The sequence below is a fragment of the Petromyzon marinus genome, chromosome 43 (genome assembly GCF_048934315.1).
Source record: "Petromyzon marinus isolate PM22_M1 ecotype Great Lakes invasive population chromosome 43, UKy_Petmar_22M1.pri1.0, whole genome shotgun sequence".
Classification (NCBI taxonomy): domain Eukaryota; kingdom Metazoa; phylum Chordata; class Hyperoartia; order Petromyzontiformes; family Petromyzontidae; genus Petromyzon; species Petromyzon marinus.
In genome coordinates this window covers 16,199,908-16,225,303 of record NC_133709.1, presented here as the reverse complement: position 1 = coordinate 16,225,303, position 25,396 = coordinate 16,199,908, and the positions used below count along the sequence as shown (strand labels likewise).

Genomic DNA, 25,396 nt, shown 5'->3' with positions numbered 1-25,396 from the left:
CCGGGACAGCCGCCGCCATTGGCCAGCGTCGTCTTTGTCAAAGTGGGGTGCGAGCCAATTGGCGGCCGTCGTCGTCACGGACTCTTGTCGGGAGAACGTCGGCCGACAAAGAGGCCAAGCCCGCCACGCTCACGTTGGCGTGGTGGTGGTGGTGGCGGGTGGCTGGCTGGCTATTTCGAGCCAAGAACTTCCCCCCCCCCCCCCCCCGACGATGGCTGGCGTGTTTTCAAACGAAACGTCGTTTCTCGTTGAAACACCCGACACGGCAATGCCTGGAGAGAGAAAGAAAAAAAGTACAAAAGAGAAAGTCCTTTGGGAAGATTGTGCAGTCGTGTCACACAAAGTTGCTTCTTGTAAGTCGCTGACCCGCCCATACTGGAGATCTTAAAAAAAAAATCTTCATAGCTCATCGGATTTCTCCTCCTGCAGTCTAAATAAAGATTCTGATTTTAATTCGCCGTGGAGAAAGGGGTTAATAATGATGGTGCGATTTGTAATGCGCACAATATTTCACGGACATAAGTTGACGATGACTGAGGCGCGGAGCCTTGTCCCCCTTGTCGGTCTAAAGTCGGGCCAAAGAGATGTTGGGGCCTTTGAGGTAGAGGTGGCCTTTATGTAGAGGTGGCCGTTACGGTAGAGGTGGCCTTTATGTAGAGGTGGCCTTTGCGGTAGGAGTGGCCTTTAAGAGGTGGCCTTCAAGAAAGAGGTGTCCTTTAAGCAAGACGTGGACTTCAATAAAGAGGTGGGGGGACTTTAAGTGTGCCTTAAAGGTCGATGTAGAGCGCACGCTGTTGCGAATGTGCGGCAGCAGCGGGACGATGGTGGCCGCGTCCCAGACGGCCGGGGGCTGCCACAGTCCCTGCCCCCCCTTGGTGTGGGAGAGGAGAGGGAGGTTCACGGCACACTAACGCCCGAGATCATTATGTAGGCCTCACGCCGAAAATCAATGACGGAATTGGAGATCGCCTCGATGGCTTGGCGTGCTCGTGCCGCACGCGTTCTTTTGTTGTCGCCGTCGCTGCGATGAGTACCCCGTGGATTCCGCAGGCGCTGGGCCGGGGCTGTTGACCTTGAATTGACAAATGCGGGGTGGTGCCGCCGCCTCGCCGCTATGGTGACGGCCAGGTGGGGGAGGGAGGGGAGACCGCTCCCAGCCATCTGATTTATTCCTTTACATCGTAAATAATAATAATCTTTTGCGCGTGTACATTTTTTTTTATAGCCCATCTCCAGTTTGAGATTTTATCGCCGCGCTTGTGTTAACGGTTTTAATGGCAGCGCAGTTTCGCGTTGTTGTGGGTGGGAAGCCGGGAGCGTCCCGTGTCGGGAATTGTCACGATATTGGGACTCTGCCGCTCGTGCGGCTGCTGCTCGTGGCGTGGCCAGGTGACTGGGCCCTGTGTGGGGGCGATGTGTGGCCAGGTGACTGGGCCCTGTGTGGGAGCGACATGCGGCCAGGTGACTGCCAGGTGACTGGGCCCTGTGTGGGAGCGACGTGCGGCCAGGTGACTGGGCCCTGTGTGGGAGTGACGTGCGGCCAGGTGACTGGGCCCTGTGCGGGAGCGATGTGCGGCCAGGTGACTGCCAGGTGACTGGGCCCTGTGTGGGAGCGACGTGCGGCCAGGTGACTGGGCCCTGTGTGGGAGTGACGTGTGGCCAGGTGACTGGGCCCTGTGTGGGAGCGACGTGCGGCCAGGTGACTGGGCCCTGTGTGGGAGCGACGTGTGGCCAGGTGACTGGGCCCTGTGGGAGCGGTGTGTGGCCAGGGGACTGCCAGGTGACTGGGCCCTGTGTGGCCAGCGCCGTTGCATGAGTTCGCGGTCCCCTCAGGCTGATGACGGCAATCCGCGACCGTGCTGTGAGCAGGGAAGGCTGCCAGAGTTCACAACACGCAGTGGCGGCTGTGTTGCTGCTCACGACTTTGCGTGCGCCTGGTGACCACGACATTGCATCTACCAACGCACTCAGCCTTGTCCAGACCCACCAGCTCAACAGAGCTGGACGTCCAGTCATGTAATTGTCGAGGCCACTGACGCAAAAACGAGTTTGAAAAACGTGGTCGTCCCAAGAGGCACTTTTAAGGTTGGTGAGTGAGCCGGTTGACTTGCGCCTCACAGCAACAAGCGCCAGGGTTTGATTCTCGACTCGGGCACCTCGCTGTGTGGAGTTTGTTCTCCAAATGTTCTGCATGGTGGGTTTCCACCAGGTCCTCTGCTTTATGCCATGGTGGCAAGACGTTAACTCCCTTGCCTGGTATACATGAGGTCGTGGGTTCGATCCCGACTCGTGACGCCTGTGTCTTTGGGGTTTGCGTGTTTTCCCCGTGGTCGCGTGGATTTTTTTTCCGGGTCCTCCCGGTTTTCCCCTCCATCATTTCCACATGATAAGCCACTCAGTTGAAAAAGAGCTGTATAGCTCAGTGGGCCTTATCTGATACAATAACAATAGTTTAGTTCGGTTCCTCCCATAGATAAACGAAAACAGTGCACCTGGTATTGGGCAAACATTCCAATTCTGAGACATTAATACCTCCAAATTACTCAATTGGGATTACACAGAGAGCAACATCTTCCTCTTCTAGCGAAAAATGTGGCAGGACCATCCTCAACAAAGTCTTGAGACCGAGTGAGGCTTTCCTGGGTAAACAAGCTCAAATTTTACCACCTTCTCCCCATGTGTTTAGCGTGAAGCGCTTTGGTATAAACGCGGTGACCCGAGTTTGAGTCCCGCACACTGCCAACACCAGCGACGATTAGTTGAACCGGTCCTGGGCCTTCCATAGGTCGACTCAGCCTCAAATGAGTACCTGGTGCGACGTGTAAACATCGCCACGAGGGATACAAAGGCGGCCGGGCGTGGTGTTGGCCACCCACCCCCCTCGTGTGCCACAGTGCCGGCCTTCATAGGTGCCACTGCTCGCTCCTCACAGCGCTTGCCCCAACAGTCTGCTAAGGGGCCGTCCATAAATGACGTCACGCGATTTTGGACGATTTTTGACCCCCCTCCCCCCCCCATCGTCACACGGCGTCACGAAAAGTCAGACCCCCCCCCCTCAAATATGACGTCACAAAGCTCTGCCCCCCCCCCCCCCCCCCAAAAATAAAACATGCTTCAAATCGCTTTAAACTATTAGTCATTGTAGTGCGTATTTAATGTGGCGCTGCACTCTGATGTTGTAGGAGAACACATTTATTTTAAAAGTCTATTTAATTAAGTAGAACGTGTTGTCTATATTTATTTAAAGTTGCGCATTTTGACGTGACGTCACATTTCTCAACCGCCTCCCCCCCTCGTCACACATCGTCACAAATATCTGACCCCCCCCCACCCTAGGTGCGTGACGTCATATATGGACGGCCCCCAAGCCTACACCGGGGGGGGGGGGGGTGGTGGCGGGGATCTTATTATTATTATTTACACGCTTTGTTTCAACTCACTCTGTAGTTGTTGTATCCTCAAATATTGTAAATCAATTTTTACCCACTTCCCAATGTGGTATCGACTGGAAACTTGGTATACTCATGTCATACTGATGACATTACTATGTTCTATCATAAAATATATATATTTGTAAACATTATTATTTTTTATATATATGTAATGTTTCGGCTTGGGTCTTATTGTCCACGCTCAGCTCACGTTGGCTGTAATTGCCCACGGGTCCCCGTTACGTTGTGGCCAAGCTTCTGGGCCACTTCCTGGAGTCGTGGAGTTCTGACATTACCAGTACGGTACATTTCATTAAAGAGCGCGTTTTTTTTTTAAATAAAAAAAAGTAGTTTTAAATATTACCTATTGTCTTTGTGCGCGCAGTGGATGACCTCACCCGGCTGGCGGCGATGCGCACGGACGCGCTGATGTCGGGCGGCGGGCACACACCGCCCGCTCGCAGGCGCAGCAAGTTCTCGGGCTTCGGGCGGATCTTCAAGCCGTGGAAGTGGCGCAAGAAGAAGAAGAGCGAGAAATTCCAGCAGACGTCCGCGGGTGAGAAGACGGGCGGCCGACTGTTGCGAGCGCGCGGTGCGTGGGGCGGGTGACGGGAGCAGAGGCCGACCGAAACTGAATTTTTGGTTTCGGCCGAAACCGAAAGTTAAATATTGACTTTCGGCCGAAACCAAAAGTTAAAAATTGACTTTCGGCCGAAACCAAAAGTAAAAAATTTACTTTTGCCCAAAACTGAAAGTCAAATATTAACTTTTGTCTGAAACCGAAAGTCAAATATTAACTTTTGTCCAAAACCGAAAGTTAAAAAATTGACTTTTGGCCGAAAGCGAAAGTGAAATATTGACTTTTGGCCGAAACCGAAAGTTAAATATTAACTTTTAGCCGAAACCGAAAGTAAAATATTAAATTTAGTCCAAAACCGAAAGTAAGATATTGACTTTCGGCCGAAACCGAAACGATGCCGAAAGAGGCCATTTGCCAACTTTCGGCGCCGAATTTCGGTCGGCCTCTGGACGGGAGCGATGGGCGCCGGCAGGGAAGCCTCGAGCGCAAATCCATCACCGTCAGCCACGGTCAATTCACCGCCGGACGTCTCCCCATGTCACCCCGTCGGCGCGGATGCCTTCTATCCCTTGCCGCCATCGAAGTCTCAGCCCCTCGGGCTGTCATGCCGTCTTGGCCGTGACGTGGCCTGCCAAAAGCCCGTTTGATGTCATTCACGTGTGTGTGTACCTTCTCCAATGCTTGCGCGCCTCCCTTTCTTTCCCCCCCCCAATGTGAACCCAGCCGTGCGTGCCTCCCCGTGGCTTTGCGCGCTCTGCAGTTCGTCTTCTGTGGGCTTCTGTGCCAGTGACCACGGCGTCTCTTTGAGCCGCACGTCATCGCCATTTAGCTTGGCAGTTGTGTTGACTGTCATTGGCTGTACGTGTCTGTACTGTGTTGTTTTTATTGTACGTGTCTGTACTGTGTTGTTTTTACTGTAGGTGTCTGTACTGTGTTGTTTTTACTGTATGTGACTGTACTGTGTTGTTTTTACTGTATGGCTGTACTGTGTTGTTTTTACTGTAGGTGTCTGTACTGTGTTGTTTTTACTGTATGGCTGTACTGTGTTGTTTTTACTGTATGGCTGTACTGTATTGTTTTTACTGTATGTGTCTGTACTGTGTTTTTACTGTATGTCTGTACTGTGTTGTTTTTACTGTATGTGTCTGTACTGTGTTGTTTTTACTGTACGTGTCTGTACTGTGTTGTTTTACTGTACGTGTCTGTACTGTGTTGTTTTACTGTACGTGTCTGTACTGTGTTGTTTTTACTGTACGTGTATATACTCAGTCACCCACTCACCACACTGCAGGTCACACCAACTAACTCACTCACCCACTCACCACACTGCAAGTCACAACAACTGACTCACTCAGTCACCCACTCACCACACTGCAGGTCACTACAACTCACTCACCCACTCACCACACTGCAGGTCACTACAGCTCACTCACCCACTCACCACACTGCAGGTCACAACAACTCACTCACTCACTCAGTCACCCACTCACCACACTGCAGGTCACAACATCTCACTCACCCATCCACTCAGTCACCCACTCACCACACTGCAGGTCACACCAACTAACTCACTCACCCACTCACCACACTGCAGGTCACAACAACTGACTCACTCACCCACTCACCACACTGCAGGTCACAACAACTGACTCACTCAGTCACCCACTCACCACACTGCAGGTCACAACAACTCACTCAGTCACCCACTCACCACACTGTAGGTCACAACAACTCACTCACCCATCCACTCACTCACCACCCTGCAGGTCACAACAACTCACTCGCCCATCCACTCAGTCACCACACTGCAGGTCACAACATCTCACTCACCCATCCACTCAGTCACCCACTCACCACACTGCAGGTCACACCAACTAACTCACTCACCCACTCACCACACTGCAAGTCACAACAACTGACTCACTCAGTCACCCACTCACCACACTGCAGGTCACTACAACACACTCACCCACTCACCACACTGCAGGTCACTACAACTCACTCACCCACTCACCACACTGCAGGTCATTACAGCTCACTCACCCACTCACCACACTGCAGGTCACAACAACTCACTCACTCACTCAGTCACCCACTCACCACACTGCAGGTCACAACATCTCACTCACCCATCCACTCAGTCACCCACTCACCACACTGCAGGTCACACCAACTAACTCACTCACCCACTCACCACACTGCAGGTCACAACAACTGACTCACTCACCCACTCACCACACTGCAGGTCACAACAACTGACTCACTCAGTCACCCACTCACCACACTGCAGGTCACAACAACTCACTCAGTCACCCACTCACCACACTGTAGGTCACAACAACTCACTCACCCATTCACTCACTCACCACCCTGCAGGTCACAACAACTCACTCGCCCATCCACTCAGTCACCACACTGCAGGTCACAACATCTCACTCACCCATCCACTCAGTCACCCACTCACCACACTGCAGGTCACACCAACTAACTCACTCACCCACTCACCACACTGCAAGTCACAACAACTGACTCACTCAGTCACCCACTCACCACACTGCAGGTCACTACAACACACTCACCCACTCACCACACTGCAGGTCACTACAACTCACTCACCCACTCACCACACTGCAGGTCACTACAGCTCACTCACCCACTCACCACACTGCAGGTCACAACAACTCACTCACTCACTCAGTCACCCACTCACCACACTGCAGGTCACAACATCTCACTCACCCATCCACTCAGTCACCCACTCACCACACTGCAGGTCACACCAACTAACTCACTCACCCACTCACCACACTGCAGGTCACAACAACTGACTCACTCACCCACTCACCACACTGCAGGTCACAACAACTGACTCACTCAGTCACCCACTCACCACACTGCAGGTCACAACAACTCACTCAGTCACCCACTCACCACACTGTAGGTCACAACAACTCACTCACCCATTCACTCACTCACCACCCTGCAGGTCACAACAACTCACTCGCCCATCCACTCAGTCACCACACTGCAGGTCACAACATCTCACTCACCCATCCACTCAGTCACCCACTCACCACACTGCAGGTCACACCAACTAACTCACTCACCCACTCACCACACTGCAGGTCACAACAACTGACTCACTCACCCATCCACTCAGTCACCTCCTCACCACACTGCAGGTCACAACAACTCACCCACTCACCACACTGCAGGTCACAACAACTCACTCACTCAGTCACCCACTCACCACACTGCAGGTCACAACAACTCACCCACTCACCACACTGCAGGTCACACCAACTAACTCACTCATCCACTCACCACACTGCAGGTCACAACAACTCACTCAGTCACCCACTCACCACACTGCAGGTCACAACAACTCACTCACTCACCCACTCACCACACTGTAGGTCACAACAACTCACCCACTCACCACACTGCAGGTCACACCAACTAACTCACTCATCCACTCACCACACTGCAGGTCACAACAACTCACTCAGTCACCCACTCACTACATTGCAGGTCACAACAACTAACTCACTCACTCACCACACTGTAGGTCACACCGACTCACTCACTCACCACACTGCAGGTCACAACAACTAACTCACTCAGTCACCCACTCACCACACTGTAGGTCACAGCAACTCACTCACCCACTCACCACACTGCAGGTCACAACAACTGACTCACCCACTCACCACACTGCAGGTCAGACCAACTAACTCACTCACCCACTCACCACACTGCAAGTCACAACAACTGACTCACTCAGTCACCCACTCACCACACTGCAGGTCACTACAACACACTCACCCACTCACCACACTGCAGGTCACTACAACTCACTCACCCACTCACCACACTGCAGGTCACTACAGCTCACTCACCTACTCACCACACTGCAGGTCACAACAACTCACTCACTCACTCAGTCACCCACTCACCACACTGCAGGTCACAACATCTCACTCACCCATCCACTCAGTCACCCACTCACCACACTGCAGGTCACACCAACTAACTCACTCACCCACTCACCACACTGCAGGTCACAACAACTGACTCACTCACCCATCCACTCAGTCACCTACTCACCACACTGCAGGTCACAACAACTCACCCACTCACCACACTGCAGGTCACAACAACTCACTCACTCAGTCACCCACTCACCACACTGCAGGTCACAACAACTCACCCACTCGCCACACTGCAGGTCACACCAACTCACTCACTCAGTCACCCACTCACCACACTGCAGGTCACAACAACTCACTCACTCAGTCACCCACTCACCACACTGCAGGTCACAACAACTCACCCACTCACCACACTGCAGGTCACACCAACTAACTCACTCATCCACTCACCACACTGCAGGTCACAACAACTCACTCAGTCACCCACTCACCACACTGCAGGTCACAACAACTCACTCACTCACCCACTCACCACACTGTAGGTCACAACAACTCACTCACTCACCACACTGCAGGTCACAACAACTCACCCACTCACCACACTGCAGGTCACACCAACTAACTCACTCATCCACTCACCACACTGCAGGTCACAACAACTCACTCAGTCACCCACTCACTACATTGCAGGTCACAACAACTAACTCACTCACTCACCACACTGTAGGTCACACCGACTCACTCACTCACCACACTGCAGGTCACAACAACTAACTCACTCAGTCACCCACTCACCACACTGTAGGTCACAGCAACTCACTCACCCACTCACCACACTGCAGGTCACAACAACTGACTCACCCACTCACCACACTGCAGGTCAGACCAACTAACTCACTCACCCACTCACCACACTGCAAGTCACAACAACTGACTCACTCAGTCACCCACTCACCACACTGCAGGTCACTACAACACACTCACCCACTCACCACACTGCAGGTCACTACAACTCACTCACCCACTCACCACACTGCAGGTCACTACAGCTCACTCACCCACTCACCACACTGCAGGTCACAACAACTCACTCACTCAGTCACCCACTCACCACACTGCAGGTCACAACATCTCACTCACCCATCCACTCAGTCACCCACTCACCACACTGCAGGTCACACCAACTAACTCACTCACCCACTCACCACACTGCAGGTCACAACAACTCACTCAGTCACCCACTCACCACACTGTAGGTCACAACAACTCACTCACCCATCCACTCACTCACCACCCTGCAGGTCACAACAACTCACTCGCCCATCCACTCAGTCACCACACTGCAGGTCACAACATCTCACTCACCCATCCACTCAGTCACCCACTCACCACACTGCAGGTCACACCAACTAACTCACTCACCCACTCACCACACTGCAGGTCACAACAACTGACTCACTCACCCATCCACTCAGTCACCTACTCACCACACTGCAGGTCACAACAACTCACCCACTCACCACACTGCAGGTCACAACAACTCACTCACTCAGTCACCCACTCACCACACTGCAGGTCACAACAACTCACCCACTCACCACACTGCAGGTCACACCAACTAACTCACTCATCCACTCACCACACTGCAGGTCACAACAACTCACTCAGTCACCCACTCACCACACTGCAGGTCACAACAACTCACTCACTCACCCACTCACCACACTGTAGGTCACAACAACTCACTCACTCACCACACTGCAGGTCACAACAACTCACCCACTCACCACACTGCAGGTCACACCAACTAACTCACTCATCCACTCACCACACTGCAGGTCACAACAAGTAACTCACTCACTCACCACACTGTAGGTCACACCGACTCACTCACTCACCACACTGCAGGTCACAACAACTAACTCACTCAGTCACCCACTCACCACACTGTAGGTCACAGCAACTCACTCACCCACTCACCACACTGCAGGTCACAACAACTGACTCACCCACTCACCACACTGCAGGTCAGACCAACTCACTCACTCACCACACTGCAGGTCACAACAACTCACTCACCACACTGCAGGTCACAACAACTGACTCACTCAGTCACCCACTCACCACCCTGCAGGTCACAACAACTCACTCACTCACCACACTGTAGGTCACACCAACTCATTCACCCACCACCACACTGTAGGTCACAACAACTCACTCACTCACTCACCACACTGCAAGTCACAACAACTGACTCACTCAGTCACCCACTCACCACACTGCAGGTCACTACAACACACTCACCCACTCACCACACTGCAGGTCACTACAACTCACTCACCCACTCACCACACTGCAGGTCACTACAGCTCACTCACCCACTCACCACACTGCAGGTCACAACAACTCACTCACTCACTCAGTCACCCACTCACCACACTGCAGGTCACAACATCTCACTCACCCATCCACTCAGTCACCCACTCACCACACTGCAGGTCACACCAACTAACTCACTCACCCACTCACCACACTGCAGGTCACAACAACTGACTCACTCACCCACTCACCACACTGCAGGTCACAACAACTGACTCACTCAGTCACCCACTCACCACACTGCAGGTCACAACAACTCACTCAGTCACCCACTCACCACACTGTAGGTCACAACAACTCACTCACCCATTCACTCACTCACCACCCTGCAGGTCACAACAACTCACTCGCCCATCCACTCAGTCACCACACTGCAGGTCACAACATCTCACTCACCCATCCACTCAGTCACCCACTCACCACACTGCAGGTCACACCAACTAACTCACTCACCCACTCACCACACTGCAGGTCACAACAACTGACTCACTCACCCATCCACTCAGTCACCTACTCACCATACTGCAGGTCACAACAACTCACCCACTCACCACACTGCAGGTCACAACAACTCACTCACTCAGTCACCCACTCACCACACTGCAGGTCACAACAACTCACCCACTCACCACACTGCAGGTCACACCAACTAACTCACTCATCCACTCACCACACTGCAGGTCACAACAACTCACTCAGTCACCCACTCACCACACTGCAGGTCACAACAACTCACTCACTCACCCACTCACCACACTGTAGGTCACAACAACTCACTCACTCACCACACTGCAGGTCACAACAACTCACCCACTCACCACACTGCAGGTCACACCAACTAACTCACTCATCCACTCACCACACTGCAGGTCACAACAACTCACTCAGTCACCCACTCACTACATTGCAGGTCACAACAACTAACTCACTCACTCACCACACTGTAGGTCACACCGACTCACTCACTCACCACACTGCAGGTCACAACAACTAACTCACTCAGTCACCCACTCACCACACTGTAGGTCACAGCAACTCACTCACCCACTCACCACACTGCAGGTCACAACAACTGACTCACCCACTCACCACACTGCAGGTCAGACCAACTAACTCACTCACCCACTAACCACACTGCAAGTCACAACAACTGACTCACTCAGTCACCCACTCACCACACTGCAGGTCACTACAACACACTCACCCACTCACCACACTGCAGGTCACTACAACTCACTCACCCACTCACCACACTGCAGGTCACTACAGCTCACTCACCCACTCACCACACTGCAGGTCACAACAACTCACTCACTCAGTCACCCACTCACCACACTGCAGGTCACAACATCTCACTCACCCATCCACTCAGTCACCCACTCACCACACTGCAGGTCACACCAACTAACTCACTCACCCACTCACCACACTGCAGGTCACAACAACTCACTCAGTCACCCACTCACCACACTGTAGGTCACAACAACTCACTCACCCATCCACTCACTCACCACCCTGCAGGTCACAACAACTCACTCGCCCATCCACTCAGTCACCACACTGCAGGTCACAACATCTCACTCACCCATCCACTCAGTCACCCACTCACCACACTGCAGGTCACACCAACTAACTCACTCACCCACTCACCACACTGCAGGTCACAACAACTGACTCACTCACCCATCCACTCAGTCACCTACTCACCACACTGCAGGTCACAACAACTCACCCACTCACCACACTGCAGGTCACAACAACTCACTCACTCAGTCACCCACTCACCACACTGCAGGTCACAACAACTCACCCACTCACCACACTGCAGGTCACACCAACTAACTCACTCATCCACTCACCACACTGCAGGTCACAACAACTCACTCAGTCACCCACTCACCACACTGCAGGTCACAACAACTCACTCACTCACCCACTCACCACACTGTAGGTCACAACAACTCACTCACTCACCACACTGCAGGTCACAACAACTCACCCACTCACCACACTGCAGGTCACACCAACTAACTCACTCATCCACTCACCACACTGCAGGTCACAACAAGTAACTCACTCACTCACCACACTGTAGGTCACACCGACTCACTCACTCACCACACTGCAGGTCACAACAACTAACTCACTCAGTCACCCACTCACCACACTGTAGGTCACAGCAACTCACTCACCCACTCACCACACTGCAGGTCACAACAACTGACTCACCCACTCACCACACTGCAGGTCAGACCAACTCACTCACTCACCACACTGCAGGTCACAACAACTCACTCACCACACTGCAGGTCACAACAACTGACTCACTCAGTCACCCACTCACCACCCTGCAGGTCACAACAACTCACTCACTCACCACACTGTAGGTCACACCAACTCATTCACCCACCACCACACTGTAGGTCACAACAACTCACTCACTCACTCACCACACTGCAAGTCACAACAACTGACTCACTCAGTCACCCACTCACCACACTGCAGGTCACTACAACACACTCACCCACTCACCACACTGCAGGTCACTACAACTCACTCACCCACTCACCACACTGCAGGTCACTACAGCTCACTCACCCACTCACCACACTGCAGGTCACAACAACTCACTCACTCACTCAGTCACCCACTCACCACACTGCAGGTCACAACATCTCACTCACCCATCCACTCAGTCACCCACTCACCACACTGCAGGTCACACCAACTAACTCACTCACCCACTCACCACACTGCAGGTCACAACAACTGACTCACTCACCCACTCACCACACTGCAGGTCACAACAACTGACTCACTCAGTCACCCACTCACCACACTGCAGGTCACAACAACTCACTCAGTCACCCACTCACCACACTGTAGGTCACAACAACTCACTCACCCATTCACTCACTCACCACCCTGCAGGTCACAACAACTCACTCGCCCATCCACTCAGTCACCACACTGCAGGTCACAACATCTCACTCACCCATCCACTCAGTCACCCACTCACCACACTGCAGGTCACACCAACTAACTCACTCACCCACTCACCACACTGCAGGTCACAACAACTGACTCACTCACCCATCCACTCAGTCACCTACTCACCACACTGCAGGTCACAACAACTCACCCACTCACCACACTGCAGGTCACAACAACTCACTCACTCAGTCACCCACTCACCACACTGCAGGTCACAACAACTCACCCACTCACCACACTGCAGGTCACACCAACTAACTCACTCATCCACTCACCACACTGCAGGTCACAACAACTCACTCAGTCACCCACTCACCACACTGCAGGTCACAACAACTCACTCACTCACCCACTCACCACACTGTAGGTCACAACAACTCACTCACTCACCACACTGCAGGTCACAACAACTCACCCACTCACCACACTGCAGGTCACACCAACTAACTCACTCATCCACTCACCACACTGCAGGTCACAACAACTCACTCAGTCACCCACTCACTACATTGCAGGTCACAACAACTAACTCACTCACTCACCACACTGTAGGTCACACCGACTCACTCACTCACCACACTGCAGGTCACAACAACTAACTCACTCAGTCACCCACTCACCACACTGTAGGTCACAGCAACTCACTCACCCACTCACCACACTGCAGGTCACAACAACTGACTCACCCACTCACCACACTGCCGGTCAGACCAACTAACTCACTCACCCACTCACCACACTGCAAGTCACAACAACTGACTCACTCAGTCACCCACTCACCACACTGCAGGTCACTACAACACACTCACCCACTCACCACACTGCAGGTCACTACAACTCACTCACCCACTCACCACACTGCAGGTCACTACAGCTCACTCACCTACTCACCACACTGCAGGTCACAACAACTCACTCACTCACTCAGTCACCCACTCACCACACTGCAGGTCACAACATCTCACTCACCCATCCACTCAGTCACCCACTCACCACACTGCAGGTCACACCAACTAACTCACTCACCCACTCACCACACTGCAGGTCACAACAACTGACTCACTCACCCATCCACTCAGTCACCTACTCACCACACTGCAGGTCACAACAACTCACCCACTCACCACACTGCAGGTCACAACAACTCACTCACTCAGTCACCCACTCACCACACTGCAGGTCACAACAACTCACCCACTCGCCACACTGCAGGTCACACCAACTAACTCACTCATCCACTCACCACACTGCAGGTCACAACAACTCACTCAGTCACCCACTCACCACACTGCAGGTCACAACAACTCACTCACTCACCCACTCACCACACTGTAGGTCACAACAACTCACTCACTCACCACACTGCAGGTCACAACAACTCACCCACTCACCACACTGCAGGTCACACCAACTAACTCACTCATCCACTCACCACACTGCAGGTCACAACAACTCACTCAGTCACCCACTCACTACATTGCAGGTCACAACAACTAACTCACTCACTCACCACACTGTAGGTCACACCGACTCACTCACTCACCACACTGCAGGTCACAACAACTAACTCACTCAGTCACCCACTCACCACACTGTAGGTCACAGCAACTCACTCACCCACTCACCACACTGCAGGTCACAACAACTGACTCACCCACTCACCACACTGCAGGTCAGACCAACTAACTCACTCACCCACTCACCACACTGCAAGTCACAACAACTGACTCACTCAGTCACCCACTCACCACACTGCAGGTCACTACAACACACTCACCCACTCACCACACTGCAGGTCACTACAACTCACTCACCCACTCACCACACTGCAGGTCACTACAGCTCACTCACCCACTCACCACACTGCAGGTCACAACAACTCACTCACTCAGTCACCCACTCACCACACTGCAGGTCACAACATCTCACTCACCCATCCACTCAGTCACCCACTCACCACACTGCAGGTCACACCAACTAACTCACTCACCCACTCACCACACTGCAGGTCACAACAACTCACTCAGTCACCCACTCACCACACTGTAGGTCACAACAACTCACTCACCCATCCACTCACTCACCACCCTGCAGGTCACAACAACTCACTCGCCCATCCACTCAGTCACCACACTGCAGGTCACAACATCTCACTCACCCATCCACTCAGTCACCCACTCACCACACTGCAGGTCACACCAACTAACTCACTCACCCACTCACCACACTGCAGGTCACAACAACTGACTCACTCACCCATCCACTCAGTCACCTACTCACCACACTGCAGGTCACAACAACTCACCCACTCACCACACTGCAGGTCACAACAACTCACTCACTCAGTCACCCACTCACCACACTGCAGGTCACAACAACTCACCCACTCACCACACTGCAGGTCACACCAACTAACTCACTCATCCACTCACCACACTGCAGGTCACAACAACTCACTCAGTCACCCACTCACCACACTGCAGGTCACAACAACTCACTCACTCACCCACTCACCACACTGTAGGTCACAACAACTCACTCACTCACCACACTGCAGGTCACAACAACTCACCCACTCACCACACTGCAGGTCACACCAACTAACTCACTCATCCACTCACCACACTGCAGGTCACAACAAGTAACTCACTCACTCACCACACTGTAGGTCACACCGACTCACTCACTCACCACACTGCAGGTCACAACAACTAACTCACTCAGTCACCCACTCACCACACTGTAGGTCACAGCAACTCACTCACCCACTCACCACACTGCAGGTCACAACAACTGACTCACCCACTCACCACACTGCAGGTCAGACCAACTCACTCACTCACCACACTGCAGGTCACAACAACTCACTCACCACACTGCAGGTCACAACAACTGACTCACTCAGTCACCCACTCACCACCCTGCAGGTCACAACAACTCACTCACTCACCACACTGTAGGTCACACCAACTCATTCACCCACCACCACACTGTAGGTCACAACAACTCACTCACTCACTCACCACACTGCAGGTCACAACAACTCACTCACTCACCACACTGCAGGTCACAACAACTCACTCACTCAGTCACCCACTCACCACACTGTAGGTCACACCAACTCACTCACCCATCCACTCAGTCACCCTCTCACCACACTGCAGGTCACAACAACCTTCAATGCACAATTATATTGAGGAACTGACTGTGCTTTGTTGTCTTGGTGTGGTCTGGAACTGTTCTTGCTGTTGTTTTGCTGCCTTGCCCAAGCTTGGGAATTGGTGTACTCATGCCATTTGAACTCATATACTTTATCTACATTACGTATATTTAGGGATTTGCTTACCTTTCCATTAATTGGCACTCCGATCGTATTTATTATCGTTGGTTGTTGTAACTTCGTTGGTTGTTATAACTCTGCTTCCCTCACAAGGGGCTTTAAACATACCTTGATATCATTTCGCCAGAGCAGGCCATACTGTGCCGGCTACCCTGGTGCAAGTAAAAAAAAATACTCCGCAAATTACGCGTTCGGGATCATAGATGGCAACTATCGCCCCCGGTGGCTGTGAAAACCTGGCAGGACCCTCCTGACGGAGAGTCGTGAGACTCGACGAGGCTTTCCTGGGAAACCAAAACGTAATAATAAATATTGACGATCGCCGTTGCTCTGTCCAGTGGCCCTCCCAACCAAACACTTTGGAGGCTGCTAGGATTGCTTTCCTGCAGAGGGTACTGCCGTACGCTGTTTTAATTTATTTTATTAAGGTTTGCAACGTCGCAGCACCACGAGTATTGGCGATGACTCGAAGGAGGCCTACATCCAGCAGTGGACAGAGAATGACTAACCATTGCACAGTATACATTCCCACACGTGTTTTTTTTATTTTTTGCCCGCGACTGTTAATGATCAGGTGCCCGTTCTATTTTGCGGCACATTTTGTTCCCCCCCCCCCCCCCCAATTCAATTGAGGTGTCTGCCTCTGCGGAGAAAAAGAGGCGTTTGTTTTACTGGGCTCCCAGCTCGTGATAAATAAACAATTTGATTTTCCATTTTACGGGGGGGGGAATTACCCAGGGCGCTCCGGCGGCCGCGAAGCCTGACCTGGCGGTACCTCCGTGGCAGGCGGTCGCAAGGGGTTGGGGGTGCGGATGGTGCGCCCCGACAGAGACTGTGCGCACTCTCCACAGGCCAATTCTGTGAAAGCCAAACATGGGAGGCGAGGGTTCTCACGACTTGCCGTCGCGTTGTGTTTGGACTCCCGTGCCCGAAAGTTTCCATCCACGTGACGTGCCGGGAATGTTCCTCTCCACGACGTGCCGGGAGCTTGTAACCGAAGAAGCCGCCGGCACGTGGACCTCGAACGTCGGACATCGCGCCGGACAACAGCGAACCGCGCGGCACGACTTGAAAGCTCATCGGAGGGCCGTACGGCAGCAGAGCTGCCGTACGCCCGGGGCGGTGGGTTGTGAGAGTTCTGGGCTGGAGAGAGCACCGGGGCAGCCTCCCTGCCGTCTGCCCGGCCGGCCGGGCCGCTTCTGTTTTCCGCACGAGAGCCGCAGAATCGAACAATCCCACGGATTTAATTTCAGCCGGGTCGGTGACCCAGAATATATTTCCGCTTGCCGGCACACCACGCCCAATGTGCCTCTTGCCACGGGCCGTGGCTACTGCTGGTCACGTGCCAACTACTCCGGTCTCCCAGCGACTCGGCGAATATTGATACATGAAGGACCAACTGATGCCACGATCGCGGCGCAGTTGTGTTGCTGTTGGAAGCCGTAACGAGAGAGAGAGAGCTCATTCGCTCATGCAGGGTGCGGCATTTTTATCGGTAGATTCCATTCTGTCCCCCCCCGCCCCACCACGCCCGCTCGCGTTGGATTTGCCCAAATGAAATGTATTTTATGTGGCCCGCGCATGTGATCTGAATGCAGAGCTCGTAGCTCGGACACTGGAAAGCGAAAATCTGCAAAAACATCTCTCTTGAGTCTCATCCGATTTGCATTGTGCACACGGACCATCTGTAGCGCCTTTCTGTAAATCCACCGCTGGACGAGGGGCCTCGGCACGCCTGCGCCAGCCTGGATAATAAAGAGCCCTTGCGAGAGAAGATCCTCCCCGTTGCATTGAAGCCTGTTTAACTGAGCTCCGGAGCATTTCCATTGTGAGATTCGTCACACCGCAGTGACCTTTCTCGGATGAAGGTCTGCTCTACTTCAGCAGGAAAGCATCTCGTTGAATTCCACGGCATTTGCTTGCGTCGAGCTCTGTGAAGGTGACCGGGCTCGATTAAGACGTGCATGTGCCAGGGTTGTGGATACTCAACGACGGTGGTTTCCGGCCGGTAGATCCATGGCTCACCAGTGGTCCGCAGGGCCCGTGGAAAATGTCCCACAGAGCTATAGGAGGACGCCAGAGAACCTGGAAGAAACACACGCGGAACAGGGGGAGAACCTGCAAACTCCAGACAGAGATGCGGCCGAGTTTGGAATCGAATCCAGAGCCCTTCCCGCTGTGAGGCACGGGTGTTAGCACTGCGTCACCCGGGCCGCCCCTTAGATTGCAATTTATTGGCGCAGTGTCGCGATGTGGTGGCGGTGGGGGAGATGTAAACCGGGCGGCGCGCTACGTCCTGCGGGTGCTGAAGGCGAGACACCGCAAGGGCTTACCCGCCAGGCTGCACGGGTCTCTCCGCCAACTTGCGAATGCCCCGGATCTAACGGCCAAATTGCTATCACCTTTAATTTTTTTTTGTTCAAGAAGAGTTTCATCGGAATATATATATTTTTTTAAATGAGCACTCTTTTTTTTTTTCTCTTTCAAGCAACGGCGCCAACGAATTGATTTCCCCCGAGGTCCGCGTGGACGGTATCAACTGCCGCAGCAGTGTCAAGCGTATCGCAATTTGTATCGCGGCTGCAGCGCATCGTGAGATGGCTGTGTGTGTGTGTTTGTTTGTGTGTGTGCGAACGGCGACAAATGTCGCCAAGGTATTACGTCGAAGGAGTCGAGGAGATTTCCTGCTGAGATGAGCGTTGGGGCGGCGCTGAACGCCTGCTCACAGGCCCGAGCAAGGGGGTGGAGTATTCTGCATTTGTATTGAGGAGTTGAGTCTGTCCACTAAGTGGCACTGATTCTTAGCTCTTTCGGTAAAGTCACGTTGAAGGGAAACAATAAAATAATTTTTTTTTATTGTTTTATATATATTTTCTTATTTTATTGTTTCCCTTCAACGTGGTGACTTTACCGAAAGAGCTAAGAATATGAATTACTGCAGTCACGAAAGCTTTAAATCAAAATTTAAGTGGCACTTGTTTTATCGACCTCGGACAGGGGGATAATGGGGCACTGCGGTGGCGATGTTATCTCCCTCGCCTGTTATGCAGGAGGTAGTGGGTTCGACTCAGACCCTGACAACACCTGTTGTATATTTGGAGTTTGCGTGTCTCTCTTCCTGTGGCGGGTCACTTGGATTTTTCTCCGGGCCCTCCAGTTTTGTCCTCCACATTTAGGTGATTTGGCTGCTATAAAGTCCCACATATGTCAAGCCACTTCGATGGGCTGTCATGTGTGGCCTGGTCACCTCTTAAAAAATCAGCATAGCTCAGTGGGTACAATAAAAAAAATAGTGATAGTTTTAGTAGTTTTGATTTCAAGCTTTCGTGACTGCAGGGATTCATATGTTTGGTTCTTTCGGTAAAGTCACGTGGAAGGGAAACAATAAAATAATAAAAATATAAAATTCTCACGACGTTTCGACTGCAACACAAGCAATCATCATCAGGTGTGAGAAGCCACAGCAAGAACATTTTTATTGTTTCCCTTCTACGTGACTTCACCGAAAGAACAAAAGAATATAGTTTTCGTAGTGTTAAGCAAATTCGTTATTTTTCATTATTTTTTTTTAAATTATTTGTCAATTATAATCGATCGTAGAGCTATTCCACACAAGGTAAATGTGCAACCCTGCAATTAAGTCGCTCACGCCACTGCTGGCAGAAGATCCTGCACGAGGGGGAGCGGATTATCAGTGGTTCTCAACCTTGATTTGGCGCGACTGCTGTACCCCTGGTAAATAAAATAGTTTCCACTTTAGTTTCGAGCCAATCCACAACCAGGATTGAACTTGCGACCTTCCGATTGCGAGCCGCTCGCCACCGGACGGAGGAAAGCAAGTACAGAGACGGCGGCGTTCCCTTACGGCGAGCGCGATGTCTTTTCCCGTCGCAGCGACGGGATAAAACATATCTTTAATAAAGATTGTTGGGTTTTTTACCCCCCCCGTCAACCTACTCCGCTTGCCGGGAAAAAAAACATTGTAAGCTGCTGGGAGGGTGAACGTCAACCGTCCCATTGTTCATTTAACATTTTCGAATGTTCACTGCGCTAGGCGAGTTTTGCGGGGGGTCGTGCGGGAGACGCCGCCGTCGGCGGCACGTGCAGGCCCTTCATCCGGCAGTGGATTGACCACGACCCCGTTACACGATGCTGATGATGAAATGTAACTTGCCGATTGCCTTTTAAATTTTGCAGTTCTCGAGAAGAAGATTTCGAGCCGTGCGAGCAGAGAGGAGCTGATTCGAAAAGGAGTCTTGAAGGAGCTAGCCGAGACAGGTGAGAGTGCCTCCACAGCAAATTACCACGCAAAATAACTCAAATTGGGATCGCACGTAAAGGCAATAATCGCCCCTACGTACGGTGCAAAAGAAGTTCAACGTACGTACACACACACTCACCCACCCACTCACCCACACACACACTCACCCACTCACGCCCGCACCTCCGATTAGCACGGTTGGCTACGTACGGTGCGAAAAGAAGCCCAGCGTACATACATTCAGTACATAATTCAGCAAGTGAAAAAAAATAATTAAATCAAGTTGGGCATGGACATCAGAGGAAGGCTATGTGAGATTAACGAGGGAATTGAGGCCGATACAAGGAAGGGGATGGAGAGGGAGACTTGGAATGAAATCATGGGAGCGAGATGAGAAGCTCTTTCACAAGTGACAAAAATGATGGCTCAACGTGGCGGCTTATCGCGTGGAAATTTGCAGGCAGCCAAACACTCGCAGCACCGCCGTTCATGACGGTCGCCGTGCTGACTGCGAGCATTCGGGAAGGACATTCCCCTGGCAACCTCGTGAAAATAACTCTCGAGGAGCAGCGGGGCAGCCGGGACGTGACCGTGACGCGTTTGTCAAACGACCAAAAAAAAAAAGCACCGCCGCTCTGAAGGTCGTGAACGTGAGCAGGCGGTGGGAGCGTTGCTGCGGCTGGGGGGCGTGGGATGCGCCCGGCGCCACGCCGTGCCGTGTCATCCGCCCGTCGTTCTCGTTCCTTACCGGGTAGCGTCGGGTTTTACGTGACCGAAGCCCAAAAAAAAACTGAAACGATTTTTTTTTGTATTTCAAGCCCCCCACTGAGCTGTATAGCTGTTTTTCAGAAGCGACCTGGCTGTCGCTAGTGATAGCCCAACGAAGTGACTCGTCATCGCGTGAAAAAAATTTGATCGCAGCAGATACTCTGAACACGTGGATGTCGATTCTAAATGCGCAGGGGAAAAAAAACTGGAGGGCCTGGAGGAAAATCCACGCCAACACGGGGAGAGAGAGAGAAAGGTGCAAACTCCAAATATGCAGGCGTAAGGGTCGGGATCGAACCCACAACCTCCTGCATACCACCCATAACAGAGTTTTTTTTGGGGTTAGATTGTGTAAATATGAATGTGTCGTCAAACCCGCCACCACCCGACGCAGCTAATTAGTAAGGTTTGTAACGTAAACAAAACGTGGCAATTAGTTATGAATTCAGCACACTGGTTGTGTGTTGGAGGGTAAACCCACTACAACATTTACAGTTCGACTACCGTGATATTTCGCCGGTAATTACAACAACAACAACCAGCCTCATCACGCGACAAACAGAATTGTGGAGAAATCCTCCTCCTGTTTCAGGTCAGTTAATCAACATACATAATGTATGTACATTACATACAGTATGTACATTCTGCATACCGGTGCGAGGGAGTTGAACATCTCACCACCACGGCACTCCAAAGCCGACAATGTGCAGCGGTCCGCTCCTGCCCCCCGCTTGTTCCATTCACCAGCAAAAATATACAAAGATCCCCCCTATAGCCTTAGCAGACTGTTGGGGCAAGTGCTGCTCGTGTGGGCTTTTTTAGGCCGCCACGGCACACGAGGCCATGGCATGGCCTGAACCCACACCTGGCCGCCTTTGCCTCCCCATTACTTGTATTTACACACCAGATCAGATACTAATTTAAGGCTGAGTCGACCTAGGGCAGGCCTAGGACCGGTTCATATATTCGCTGCCGCTGTTATTGGTCGTGGCTGGGAGTGAAACTCGGGCCACCACGTTCATTGCGCAGTACACTAACCACTACACTACTGCTCAATGCAACAGACATGTGTGTACACACACAGGGAATATGCATTTAATGTCTACTCCCGGGGGTTAAGGCTCATCGAGGATGTCCTGAAAACATAAACAGCATTGTCCTTTAAAAACAAACACATTCAGATCCATATGTGAATGTTTGAATACTCAAAAGTAACGAGTGAATCCAAAGACATTAAAACGCAAAATTAGTCAAATTACCAATTGATTTAAACGTTGAGCGATTAAAACATCGCCCACAATGTTTTGAATTTAACCATGAATGTTACTTGAACCAAAAACCCCCCAAAGAAATCAAGTTTTGTCCCCACAACATCTGAATATTCAGAATCTGGAAGATTCCATGCAAACTCATCCCAAACCCAGCGTGTACGTGTGTCCAGGAGAGATCTATGAAGTCACCGTGCACCCTTTAGAGTGAATATAAACACTTGTCACGAGGATTTTGATTTGTGTACAACGCACCTTTGTTGCCTCTTGAAATCCCTTTTGTCAGAGCCAGCAGAAGAACACTTGTCGGCAAAGGCTATTTTTAGAACGACGATTTGTCGTCTTGCGACCGCACGCGGTAAAGGTGCTGCCACCTTGCGAGCCGTGTCTCTCTCTCTCCATCTCCCACGACTCGCGGGCTCACGGGCTCATCGTGATTCTCGGCCGCTCGTTGGCTTCGGCGTAGAGCCTCGTTTCATGTGCGTGCGACCCGGCATAACGCAATTTACCGTCGGGATACCGGCATCCCGTGTCAGGGCGTCTCGGTTCAAGCATCTCTTCTGAAAGAATTTCCGCTGCAATTGGGAGGATTCCCGTCATCGTGACCCCCGTGACTCGAGTGCACCCATCTTCAGATCGCACGCGGGCTCTCAAGAGATCCCAGGGGCAGCTGGCGATGAGGCGTCAGGCGAATACGCCTCTCGGCAGCTGCAGTGCGTGCGGCCGCTCGGCTGACGTGCCCGTGCCCCTTGCCGCGGCTTTTCGGTGGCCTTCACGTCACGTACCGAGGGACAAAATGAGAAGTGAAGACTTGAGAATTGAAAGCAGGGTAACAGATGTTACCCTGCTTTAGATTCTCAAGCCCCCCTGCCAGGGTAACAGATGTTACCCTGGCAGGGGGGCTTTTGGCTGGCCATCGAACAAAGATGGTCACCGCATTGCGCGCGCTTTCAGATGCACTTCTGCGGCCGTCTGGAATCCCCTTCCTTCCGATATATAGGAAGTCACTGGAGCTATGTACTTTTAAATATACATTGAAAACTAATTTCTTTAGAACTGCTTTGTGTGTTTAGTTTGTTGTCCTTCCTCCGCACCGCCGTTTAGCATGGTTGGCTATGTACAGGGTGTGAAAGAAGTTCAGCATACATAATTCACCAAATGCAAAAGAGCTGAAATTAGGTTAGGCATGGACATTAGATGACAAATGTGCGCGGATAACGAGGGAAAGGAGGCCAATAGAGAGACGGGAATGGAGAGGGAGACAAGAAATGAGATGGTGGGGGACGAGTTGAGAAGATACGGAGGAGCGCATTGGATGGCGGTAGCAAGAGATGGTGAAACTAAACTATTCTTTTTTATTTTACCAGGTAAGGCCCACTCCACGTTTCTAAATGTGGAGGGAAAAACCGGAGGACCCGGATAAAAATCCACGCGACCATGGGGAGAGAGACACACCGCAAACTCCAAATATACAGCAGCAGGCGTCAGGGTCGGGGTCGCACCCACGACCTCCTGTATCCCAGGCGAGGTAGTTAACATCTCATAGCCACTGTGAAGAGGAAGGGATTTGGAGTGGCCAATGCCCAGCACTGGGTTGTTATCAGCTAAGGGAGAATATACAGCGAGTCCCCGGGTGACGGAAGGGTTAGGTTCCCGAGAACGATCCCATAACCCGAATTTTCCGTGTGTTGGAAACTGAACATTTCCCCCACAAAATCAACGATAAAATCCCATAGCCAGAAAGTTGTGCCTCCCCTACCGTTTTCTCTCAGTCCTGTATGGCGCTATCGTCTGTTTTCTATCGCGACCTGTACCGTACCGCTGTACATACGCTCTGCACTTGCTATGATTCTTTAATTTCATCGAATATCTACCTGAACACTCCCCCAATTATTAAACTAATGGAACATATGCTGTATCCAGTTGTTTATGAATACCACGAAACATTTTTATATTAATTGTTAACAGAAGGCAGCCACTTCGGAATTTTCCTTTACTGTGCATTAGGCAAGGCTTCGACTTCTCCATTCGCTGTATGCTGAGACCATAAGCAACTGAAGTGTAATTGTGTTAAATAAAGTACACACAGTAAGTAACTCGTTAAATACACTTAAAATTAAGAAAACTAGCAATAGAAACGTGAGGGGGGAAAAAGTTCTGAGCATAGAAAACAAACAATTATGTAATGCTACTAAAAGGAAAAAAAGAATTACGTAATTCTACGAAAAATCCCATTAAAGCTGAATCCAGTGAAACGCGGGCCCGGTGAAGGCGGCGTTCTGGCGGAGCGAGGCGTGAAGTGGCCCATCTCACGCCTCGCTCCGTGGTATTCATCCGCAACCTAAACCGTGCTGCACTACTTGCACATAGGTACAGTGAGGGGAAAAAAAGTATTTGATGCCCCTGCTGATTTTTTGTACGTTTGCCCACTGACAAAGAAAGA

The 25,396-nt window shown here is 51.8% G+C and overlaps 1 protein-coding gene across 3 annotated transcripts in view; it reads left to right on the top strand.

Annotated features, from left to right (window-relative positions):
• The window catches only part of LOC116957799 (phosphatase and actin regulator 1-like), a 151,597-nt gene that overhangs the window by 83,794 nt on the left and 42,407 nt on the right, over window positions 1-25,396 (top strand). For all 3 annotated transcript variants that reach the window (XM_076073851.1, XM_032980171.2, XM_076073852.1), the window contains 2 exons: window positions 3,817-3,987; window positions 20,854-20,934. In XM_076073851.1, the coding sequence (XP_075929966.1) occupies window positions 3,817-3,987; window positions 20,854-20,934 (252 nt within the window). The remainder of the gene's footprint in view (window positions 1-3,816; window positions 3,988-20,853; window positions 20,935-25,396) is intronic.